The sequence below is a fragment of the Perognathus longimembris genome, chromosome 19 (genome assembly GCF_023159225.1).
Source record: "Perognathus longimembris pacificus isolate PPM17 chromosome 19, ASM2315922v1, whole genome shotgun sequence".
NCBI classification, from domain to species: Eukaryota; Metazoa; Chordata; class Mammalia; order Rodentia; family Heteromyidae; genus Perognathus; species Perognathus longimembris.
The window spans coordinates 36,457,249-36,469,249 of record NC_063179.1 but is presented as its reverse complement, the minus strand read 5'-3'; the positions used below and the strand labels follow the sequence as shown (position 1 = coordinate 36,469,249).

Below are 12,001 nucleotides of genomic sequence, written 5' to 3'. Positions count from 1 at the left end.
AATGAACAGGTCACCAGGATTGGAGAGGCTAGACTGGTCTAAGTGGAAGGATAACATAGGGGAATGGAGTGAGAGATAAAATCAGATTAGCAAGTAAATCACAGATCACTTGACTGCATAGTTGAAATGCATCCCTCCTCCTCTAAGGTACCCCATGCAGAGGATGATCTCAAGCTGTCACTTGATTACAGGTCCACTCGTGTGTTGCAAGTAGCCTGCTGTCTTTCTAAGAACCAAATTGTTAACTGTACTGGGCAGACTGTAGTGCATCTGGGTTGGCCTGTGGAGCTAGTTTAGGAAAGGCAGTGTGCAAGACAGTGTCATCTCCTGGGCTGATACTGGCGTGGAGTACTGGAGCCTTTCAATTTTCTGTGTAATCCTAGGTAACTGTACGATCGTCAGCAGATTCCTTAGGAGCCCTCACCCTGGATTATCTCTCTGAATCTCTGATTCTACTTATTAGCAACAGGAGCACAGTTAAGGAAAAACTGCACTGAGTACCTGGAAACAAGTCAGACATCAGTTGCAGGAAATATTCATTCTCATTGTTAGATCCAGACCAATGTCTCCATCCTCTTCATGCACAAGTAACAGAAATTTTAGAACATGTAAGCAAAAGGCCAAGTACTTTCTTCCTTTCTCTCAGTCACATATTCAGCAGGAGAACAACTGTCATTGTATCCAATGCAACTAGTTTTAGACAGATACTAATGATATCTCTCTTCTATATGAAGAGGGAAAATTAGTGGACATTGAAAAGATTAACCAGTAACTAAAGTTTTCTTAGGAAAAATCGGATTGCTTTTTTGGGTTAAGGCTGTCTTGTATAGTAAGGGTACTTTGTAATGTGATTTATTTAATTATGTTTCCATTGGAATCGAATTAAGGGGCTTCGAGATACAGTTCAATGGCCTTGTGCTTGCTTAATATAGTAAGGTCCAAGCTCTATGCTCAAAAAAAAGTTCTTAATTTGATGTCAATGTTTTGCTCTGAAAAAGTTTCTCTTTTGGCTAAGGAGAGAAGATCTTAAAGTGTAGACAGATCTAATTGATTATCTCTCCATCATTCATATACAATGCTATCTGAATCTTCTTTCTTTTAAGTCTGTAACATTTATCTGGTAGCTTAGCTCAGTCAGTGTCTAGCACACAGATGCTCAGGAGTCTTTTGAAATTAAGACATTTGAGTGGTTTTATGATTTTGACAGTCACTACATAAACTCAGAATTACTCTGTGGGAGAAAAAGAATAGGAAAGTCTCCTGAATTGCATAAAACCTGTCCAATAGCTTTTCTGATACTTGGGGATAACTGGAAAGTTTCTCGTACTTAAATTATTAGCCATTGGTATATTTTCTGTTTAAATGAATAAAATTATATTTTCAGAGAAGTTTATAATTTCCAGAAACTTTCAACAGGTCTGATGCCATCTAGGGGAAGAGATTTGTTTTTCCATCTACAGAGAATGAAAAGACAAGAAAATGTTTAAGTTAAACACAGTAAATTTATTCAAAAGGGAAAGGAAAGCCATGGAAGGGAAATAAGAAGACTCTCCATTTGAACACATGTCTCAAAGAGGAGTTAAATGGAGTCCTCTTGGAGGGTAGTTATTATATATTTTTTATTTTTAAAAAACTTGCTTATTGTGTCCTGAACTCAGGGCGTGAGTGCTATTCTTAAACTTTTTTGCTCAAGGCTAGTACTCTACCACTTGAACCACAGCTTCATTTCCAGATAAGAGTTTCCTGGACTTTCCTTCCTAGGCTGATTTTGAACTAGGATCCTTAGCTCTCAGCTTCCTGAGTTGCTAGAATTACAGGTGTGAGCCACTGGGGCCTGACTGGCAGTTACTATAGCATCAGGCTCATCCTATTATCTCCTCTCCTGGGCTTTGTACTGATTGCTTGATGGCTTGTATAGGTTCCACCCCACTCTTTTCATTGGTTGAGCTGACAGCTAGGGCATTATGAGAAGAATTTGAGTAAGAGCTCTCAGCCATTAATGGAGGGAGCATTTGAGTAGGAGCAAGAAGCATTATGGGAACAAGATACATCAGGATGGGCCACTTATTATCTGTTACGTGTTATATTGGCCACTTTTTATTCCTTCTGCCTAACCATTTCTGTTTCGCTCTCAGCTGTGTTAGGTGGCCTGGAGAGATTCTGTTATCTCCACTCTCCATTAAAGCAAGCAACTGGCAGAGGGAAAACAGAAGGCATTTTCTTGGTACCACCTAGTTCTTGCATATGGGCACAGTGATGAAAGAAACGAGGACTCTTTGTGATGGCCAGTTCAGTGTATTTTCTCCCCTATAAACACTTGTCCTCCAAAAAAAAAAAATCTATCTTAACTCTCTTATCCTTGCAGCAAAAATGTGCACTTTATCCAAGTACTCCAATTTCATCTATCTTACCTGCCTTCTTCTCTTCATTGTTATTTCTAAAATATTTTTCCTTGCAAGAGTGGATTCTTCCTTCTCCCTAATTAACTTTTATGGGGGAACTCCTATCATAATGGAATCCCATATGCCAGTGTTTGCTTTCCTGCTTTTCCTTCCAGTGTACTGGAGGGAGAAATGTTTTCTGCTATCTAATTGTATCATCTTTGCCAAAGGAGGAATTTATGGGAACTGAGAAAACTACTTTCCAGAGAGTAAACCTTTTTATCAAACATTCTTTGGTGTAGGCAAGCATAACTTTGATATTTGCAGTGATTAGCCCTTGTGGATAATTCATGATTTCAGTAGCAAAGCAGTGGGGCATTGTGGATAAAAATGCACACCATGCAGACCATAGAGGCAGACAGATCAGGTTTGAATTCTGGTTTTGTTGTTTGCTGCGCAATTGGCTTCATTTTCTGGAACCAATTCTCTCTTTCCTACAACAGAGATAATACATTAACAATGTCTAGCTCTCAGGGTTATTGAAAGGATTAAAGATAAGTGATAGGTATTTTTTCTCAGGATGAATGAAGTAGCAGAAAAATCCAATCCTCTTGCTAAATCCCAGACCAAATTTGTGAGACACTTGTCCAATTTCCCCCGTGGTCTTCCCTTTCCACCTGTCCTACACTAGGAGGCCTTCTGTCCTGAAATGCTAATGCAAGGCATGCTCACTGGAAACTTCCTTTGCCCTCAGGGTAATTGAATTTGGTAACTGAGAGGGGAATCCTGGCAGGGTTCCTGGAGGGAGGGAAAAAGTGAGGTCACCTGCTTTCCCTCATCTCCTTCCTTCTAGGGTCATCTGAGGCTTAGTGTGAGTCCCAAACATTAACCTCCCTCATCTAAGCCATCCACCGTGATCTTTAGCCTCTACTTGGCCCAAAGGGCAAAACCCCCATGATTGCCAGATACAGATCCTACTGTCCTTTGGGGATTCCTCTACTCTTCTCTATCTTCTTACATAGACTTTACTAAACCATCCTGAGTGAGCCTAATATTAGCATGGTGTCTGTTTATTTCTGAGACCCTTGCAGAAGTATATGTTTCTGTACTTTGGGGAGAGTTTTGTTCTTTCGGAGGAAATGAAAACAGGTAAGATTGTTCCTTTTGTAGGTTGCCATTTAATGGTAAGGGAAGAAAAGGTAACAATGGTGAGGATGTCCACATCCATCTTAAGTACCAAGAATTCTCCTAGGTACTGCATTATACATATTGCTTCTTTTGTGCTCCAAATGCATATATATTAGGATCCCCCTTTTTCCTAGAGAGGTTTTTACCTAAGGCAAAACAGGATGCCAATTGATTGCCTAGGTGATTCCAAAGTTTGTACAGCTTTGTAGGTTCTAGCCTTTCTCTTAGGTATGCAGACTGAGAAAGCCAATCTTACTCAGTTTCCAATGAAACTTTCTTGCCTACTCAAATTTCTATAGGTCTTTAATTCCCGTGGGAAAGTATCTCTTAATGATGGGTTTTGAAGTCAGATTTGTGAAAACCATGATTAATTTAGCAAACCTTATCAGATCAATTCCACTCTTTGTCTAATTTGACTGATTTGTTAATTTAAAACCATTGAGTCACTAACTCACCAGGAACAACTAGCGCATGATTTCCCTAAGGGTTCTCATTACATACTGAATGAATAATTAAATGTTTTAAATGAGTTTTCCTTTGATAATGTGTTAAGTTTACCACAGCGTTATCTAGGTTTCTTTTTCTTCCAAGGTATAAAGTGTCTAGTTCATAATAATATTATATCTGTCTATTTCTTTTTCTGAGGACCTGTGACATACTCAACATCATACCTACTCTGTAAAGGTGACCCAATTCCCCCACGTAGAATAGCTGAGTACTTTTGCTTTGAGGATTAATCCCTTTCTCCAAACTTGCCTCTCTTTAAAAACATCCATACACACCGAAAGTAAAAGCATTTGCCTAGAAGCTAACATTTTATTGTGTATTCTTGTGCATTTTTCTCTTACCGTTAGGCAGGCATTTTCATTAATCTCAGAAGAAGGCTTCATTCTGTGTACTTTTGGGTCCTGAAGTTGCATCTAGCAATATTCTTAGCAAACATAAACTCCATTTCTCTGTGTCTATCTCTACCTGGCTGGAGGATCTCTGGGGGACCACTGGTCTCTCTAAAAACACCTCCCTTTGATTTTAAGAAACCTTCGAGGGATTACTTGTACATGTTCCAAACAGGCTTTTAAGCTTGGAGAGAGCACTTGTTGCAAGGTGTGGGAGGGCTTAGGGAAGAGGACTTGCACTGGGCACTGAGGGAGGGCCTTGTGTGTGGATTCATATTAGTGCAATGTGCTCCCTGCTCTCTCCCAATGTTTTCCTTTTTTCGTAATAAGAAGATAGTTAATGTCAATTTTTGTTCTTTCTGTCTCTCCTGTGTACTGGTACTGGGGTTTGAACTTAAGGCCTTGTGCTCTCACTTAGCTTTTTACCTCAAGGCAGGCACTCAATTGCTTGAGCCACATGCCCACTTCTGGCTTGTTGGTAGTGAGAGCTAAGCATAATTTTCGGGCTTTGAACTGAGAGATCTCAGCATTTTGAGTAACTAGGATGACAGGTGTGAGCCATTTGTGCCTGGTTGTTTTATTTATATTTTCACTGTATAATTTAACTACTGCCTATTTTCAAACAGTTTACTAAGACCTACTCCTTTCTTTGCTGTTAGTCGGTTGTGGGGCTTGGACTCTGGACCTGGGCACTGTCCTTGAGCTCTTTAGGTCAAGGATAGTGATCTACCACTTAAGCCACAGAGCTACTTGTAGTTTTCGGGTGGATAATTGGAGATAAAAATCTCACAGACTTTCCTGCCTGAGTGACTTTGAACTGCTATCCTCAGATCTCAGCCTACTGAGTAACTAGGATTTACAGGCATGAGCCACCCGTGCCTGGCTTAGAATCTATTTCTTTAGCCTTTGGTTGCTATTATCCTGTTTGCTAAGTCTCAAATACAAGTGTTTCAGAGAAGGACAGGCTGCTATTAGCAGCCTGTACCTACATCAGCCACTGTCTTTATTGTCAGAAATTTTGTGTTTTGTCAAGTCCATCTCCTCATCCTCTTTTTGTTTTTAGGGTAAGTGCTTTCCCCAAAGGCACTACAGCCCACATGCAAAAGTCTTCTATGAATATGTAAGTCATGTCCAGATGTGGTGGAATATTAGAAATGAACACACCCCCATATTGCTATTCAATTTTCTTTCTTCAAAACAAAGACTTTCCTTCTGAGTGTCCAGTGGAAAGCAAAGGTTAGATAATAGGACTATCAGTATTTTCAAGTGGCAACTACTTTGGAGATATTCTTTGAAATAGCAGTTATTGCTAAGTAGCTAAACTACCCTTAGCTTCTTCAAGCATTCTTTACAACCTTTTCGAACTAATGAGGTCCAGAACTCGCTAAATTGACTGCAGAGCCACTGGGATGGTCCTACCGTCCTACCGAATTTTTGCTAATGAAACAAGAGCCATGATGCAGATCACCCACTTTCCTTTCAGACATAGGTAAGTTTCTCTCAGAGGGGCACAGCACTACCCTCAGTGGAAAACTGAGGTGTTCTTAGCTGTCCCAGCAAGAATCAGCACATATCATAAATCAGTTGTCTTCATTTTCACGCGTTTAACTGAGGTTGAGGCTACTGTACTGATTTATTTCAGCTACTAAAAAATGTAGACTTGAATAATCAATGGCAAACAGATGGAGCTTGACATCTCTAACTTACATTTAACAAAAGCTGTTTTGGAAATATTGCTTGTGTGTACTTTTATGGCTTTAAACACATGACCATTTTAGCCTGTTGTAATGAATTATTTAAGAATTATTGTCCTGGTCTAAGATAGCATTTCAAAGTGCACGTGTTAATCATATACTTGATTAAACATTTCCTTGCCTTTTTTTTTTTTTTCCAGCATTCCAGTTGGCTTCTGAGTGGATGATTGTTGCAGTGAGAGCATTGGCGTTGAAAACGACTAGTGCTGTGTAAAGGCCTTAGAACACCACCATGGAAAGGAATTCGGGTGATTTGCTTTCTCGGAGCAAAAGTGTAAGTACCTTTCACTTTTTATTTCTTTTCGGAAAGTGTGTACATGTAACTTTTTATTGTTTCTTTTGGACTTTAATTTTGTGTTATGATTAGGCTTCTGGGAAAGCATTAGTTAACTTTGAATTCACTAACTGTATGCAACTCATTAACAAATGAAGATTTGTTTGTATGGCCTGGTTGACATTTGGTGGGAATTCTCTTTCAACCAATTTTTGTGCCTTATGTCTCATTCATATAAGGCTACTAGTATGATACTTAACACTCTGATTTTTGAGTCAAAAATATGCTGTTAAAAATTAAAGTTGAAGAACTTATATCTTGATTTCTTTCTCCAACTTTCTGAGCAAATTTAAAAAATCATAAATTGAAATTATGTCAAAGGTACTTATAAACCGATCACATTCTGAAATTTATTTCTTCTATGAGTTTCCTACCTTGGTATGGGTTTCTATAATCTTTCTTTTTAATCTTTTTTTAAAAAAACATTTTTAAATGGACATCCTCCTGATAGAGAGGTTAAGCATTGTTTCCAACTTCTTGGAAACTCATGATAATTTTTAGTCTCTTCTTAGCTTAGGAAAGGAAACATGAACAAATAGAGCAACTCAAAGAAAGCCACACAAGGCAAGGATAAAAGCAGACTGCTAATTTCCATCAGGCAAGCTCAAAGCATGTTCTTTGTTCACATACCCAAGGGGGAGAAGGCATCCAAACAGATGTGCTTATGACGTAGGAGCATTCATTTGAAGGCACAGGAAAACCACAAATGCAAACACATTTCTTTAGTATGAGAGCATTCTATGTTGCATCTACTGATTGTGTTGTGACAGCCCCAAGCTATCTTTCATTTTCTTTTTTTTCTACAGAGTTAGGATCTAGCATTTTGAGAGTGAAGCACAAGCATGTGGAGTGGAAAATGCGGGATACCCAACGGGATTTCTTCCTTTCTTTATTCTAGTATTTTTTTCTAGTGGTCAAATGTTAACGTTACCATTTATTAGCTATGTATAAATGCGCAAGCTTCACATATTCTTTTAAAATTTATTTCTACTTTTTATTATCTTTAAGTAGTTGTACAGATGGGCTTCATTTTTCCCTGTCAGTTTATGCGTCCAAAGCATCTTGATCAATGTCACCTTTCCCATCATTCTTTCTACTTCCCAGCAAGGTTTCTTAGAAAATGAAAATATATGGCGAATATGAGTACTATATTTAATGGCGAATATGAGTACTATGCTTAGTATTTAACCAAGTAAATTCAACAAAATCTGAGGCAAAGTTCACCTTCACTTGTTTTAATAGTAGATTTTGCATAACATAAAAGAACCAGATTTTAGAGTTTCAGTTATTATCATACAGAGTTGCTTATTATAATAAAAGTGAACTGCATGCAAATTACCAAACTGCAAATATATCTTTCTATTACTCTGTTTTCTCATTATAAATTAAGTATGAAAACAAACTATTAATATCACACTTTATTTTCACAGACATGTATTAGGAGAAAAATGTATGAAGGTGAAATGGAGACAATTTTGTCTAATTAAAATATATCATTAGACACTTCCTTGTTCTTGGAGGAAAAACATTCTAAAAGCAAATGATTAACTGAGCCTTGACTGTAAGGTCTTGCGAGTACTTAATGAGGCTGGAAGATTTCCATTTGTATTTGTCTTGTCACCAATATTTCATATTGGTGGAAAGGGTCAAGCTTCCCTAAGAAAATTTGAGTTGCCTACATTTGTCCAAATGTCAACAGTGCAGCTCATGTCCTACTGCTTCCTAGTTTCTTCCAAACCCACCAGCATAAGGAAAATGCTCCCCCTTAATTAAAGGCCTATGTTACCTAGTTAAAAATTGTCACTTTATGGCTTCAGAAGTTTACATCGTTCTAAGAATGTCACACACATGTACACCCGACTTTTTAAGTGTTTGTCATGACAGAATAAAAAATTTTATACTTGGAAGTAAATGAACCCTGTGTTTTGTAAGGAAAGTTTATAATTAATTTGATTTAGAATCTATGACTGTTCTTGGGCAATATGATCATTTGAAACCCAGAGATACTTTAAATATTAAGAGAATTTCTATTCCTATCTGCATGTCACTCTGTAGGTCTTGTGTATGTCACTGTAGACAAAAATATACAAAGACAATAGGAGGGAGATCATTTTTAAGCAATCACCTTATTAGTGATTTCTTCCTATGGGAGAGATTCAGGTGTAGCTTGCAAGACCACTTCGCCAACCCTTACAGTGTGCAAAAGATAGGAGCATAAGCTGAGTAGTTGACTTAGGTGAGAATTCTGTTTATTACTAGCTTGGAGTTTTATGATCCTAGGTCATATGCTGATTCACAAATTGAACATTAATTCTCAAGTAAATACACAATCAAGGCACTGAGTCAAAGAGAGTAAGTTAGTCAGTTTGGGTCATAGACTAGATGGATTAAATGAAAAGTTATTTTCTCAAAGTTCTGGAATCTGTGAAAAACAAGATCTAAATGTTCATCAGTTCTGCTCTGCTAAGGGCTATCTTATTGTAGACAAACTCTTCTTGTTTCACATGGAAAGGAGAAAGAGTAAGCCCTCTCAAGTCTTACTAGGCCACTATTTCATAGGTCCTTATTCGGATCTTATTTAACTTGATTATGCCCCACCTCAATATACCATCATATTAGGAGTTAGGCATTCAAAGTATGAAATTAGATGAGACAAAACTTTAATCCATAACAGAGTTCGATGATGAGGATGACAATGACGATGATGAGGATGACAATGACGATGATGAGGATGACAATGTTGAGAACAGGACCCAGTATCTTGAGCATACTTGTCAGTTCTCTACCATTTGAACCATGATTCTAGCCCTTTGGCTTATATTTTGTTTTTGACATAGACTCTTACTTTTTCCTAGGCAGACTTTAAATTCCCAATTGTCCTGCGTCTGTCTTGTAGTAGTTGGGATTATAAATCCACCTCTGTTTTCTTAGTATTTGGGATTTTAAGCTGCTATGTCTGGACACAAACACATACCTATGTATATATACATATATATTTATATATATGTAGATCTACATAGATACCCACATATATGTGTGTATGTATGTATATACATATGTATGTATGTACAATTAAGTCATATCTCAAACTCTATTTCTTTGCTGGTTATTGTGGAGATTCTGGAGATGCACTCAAGTAAACTGTTCAGCTTGGGTTGGTCCCAAAGTTTCATATTCCTATATAGCTAAGGTGACAAACAAGGGCCACCAGCACTTGACTTCCAGCTGCCTTTCACACTGTTATTTTGAGATGTGGTTTTACTCTTTGCCCAACTTGTACCTGCACTGTGATTTAGCTGTTTTTTATTTCTTGTTGTAGCTGGGTTGACAATCATGCACCATTATGTTCAGCTTCCTCCAGTGAGATGGTAGCATTTTTTTTTTATTTGGTCTGGGTTAGCTTTGAACTTCAGTCTTTTCAGTGTCAGTCTTCCACGTAGCCAAGAAAATATCCATGAGCCACCTGGACCCAGCTGAGTGCAATATTCTTATTTCAGTAAGTCACTGTGATATTTAAGCCCAAACTGTAGTGACTGATATTGTACAATCTACATATTGCTAAATCTTTTAGCACTGAAAATGATTCAAATAAGATCTTTAAAGAAACTTCTTTTGAATGGGTCAGGAAAATGTGGTACATATACACAATGGAATTTTATCCCTCTATCAGAAAGAATGACATTGCCCCATTTGTAAGGAAATGGAAGGACTTGGAAAAAATTATACTAAGTGAAGTGAGCCAGACCCAAAGAAACATGGACTTTATGGTCTCCCTTATTGGGAATAATTAGTACAGGTTTAGGCAAGTCAGAGCAGAGCATCACAAGGCCCAATAGCTATACCCTTATGAACACATAAGATGATGCTAAGTGAAATGAACTCCATGTTATGGAGACAATTGTTATATCACAGTTGTAGCTACTTTCAACATCCCATGTGTATCTGTAGCTTCTATTATTGATGATGTTCTTGTATCACCTTCCTGTGGTTGTACCTACACTATCTCTGTAATCTTATCTGAGTATATTGGAAACCGTGTATACTGGTATTGGAACTAGGAAATTGAAAGGGAATACCAAAATTGAGAGACACAGGGTAAAAAAAGACAAACAACTACAAAAGCAATACTTGCAAAACTGTTTGGTGTAAGCGAACTGAACACCTCAGGGAGGGAAAGGGTAAGGGGGAGGGGGGAGGGGGGTATGAAGGACAAGGTAACAAACAGTACAAGAAATGTATCCAATGCCTAACGTATGAAACTATAACCTCTTTGTACATCAGTTTGATAATAAAATTTTGAAAAAAAAAGAAACTTGTTTTGAGAGTGTGTTAAGAAATTTGTCATGATGATGTTTTAGTGTCTAATTCTCTCACAACTGTTATTCCCTTCTATCAAGATGCATGCTTCTGCTTATTTCATATTATTTGGTTTTCTAAATATATATTTTAGGTATATTTTACTCTTCCAAATACTGCCAATGTATATAACAATCCTACGGGCATTTCACACTATTTTATCATTTCTGTTTTTCATTTTATCTTATTTTCCTTTAAAAATTATCTTTATGGAGTTGAATAAAGGAGTTGCCATTTTACAAGTAGTTTTTGAATAAACTGTATTTTGATCAGTGTGTCCCCTTTCAACATTCTCACCCTTCCTTCCCATCTCAACCCACCCCTTCTTCTGTTTTTCTTAATTTTGTAGGATGTGCATTGAATTCTTGATTGCTTTCTCTTCACCCATCTCTTCTTTCATGTAACCATCTCCCATTGACTCCACCCCACTTCTTTCAAGACCCATTTTCTGGTGTGCATTTTCTCGAAATTTGACTTTGCTTTTCCAGGAAAGTACACTAATTGAGTTCTTTCTTGGATCTACCATATTTCACTTAATACATTTGTATGTGCTTACATACCACCCAAAGAGCTAATGATGACTTTCACATATGAGGAAAAACCAGCAACTTTTGTGTCTTTGGGCCTGTATTCCTTCATTTAACATAATTTTTTTTCAGTTCTTTCCATTTCTTTACAGAAGACACAATATCAGTCCAATGGCACAGGTCTCTGAAGTTCCTTGTCCCATTAATGGATTTACCATTCAAGATACTTTTTCAGATGTTCATAAGTGATCTCCATTCTCTAAGCAAAAGCCCACAGCCTTACTGATTTGGGGGCAAACCAGAGATAGAAGGAAAGATACAGAGGTGGAGGAAGAATACTAAAATGCCCATGGAGTGAATATATTTTAAAATTAGGCATTATTAAAAATTAAAACACTGTTCTTTATAGTATCTCTGTTATCATTCTCTGAGCTCATGAATTTTCATAAATCTCATCTGGTGAGTGAGCTGGATATGTTTTAATTCTCTTCATTAATCAATTCTCTTGTGTATTGAACTGAGAAGTATCATGTGTAGGACTGTGCATTAAATTCCCAAATTCCTA

At 37.4% G+C, this 12,001-nt stretch overlaps 1 protein-coding gene across 1 annotated transcript in view; it reads left to right on the top strand.

The window, feature by feature from the left end:
• Pde4d (phosphodiesterase 4D) overlaps positions 1 to 12,001 on the top strand; it is a 1,139,603-nt gene that overhangs the window by 65,280 nt on the left and 1,062,322 nt on the right. Inside the window, exon 2 of the mRNA XM_048368311.1 lies at positions 6,360 to 6,493. Within this exon, the coding sequence (XP_048224268.1) occupies positions 6,452 to 6,493 (42 nt within the window). The 5' untranslated portion in view covers positions 6,360 to 6,451. The remainder of the gene's footprint in view (positions 1 to 6,359; positions 6,494 to 12,001) is intronic.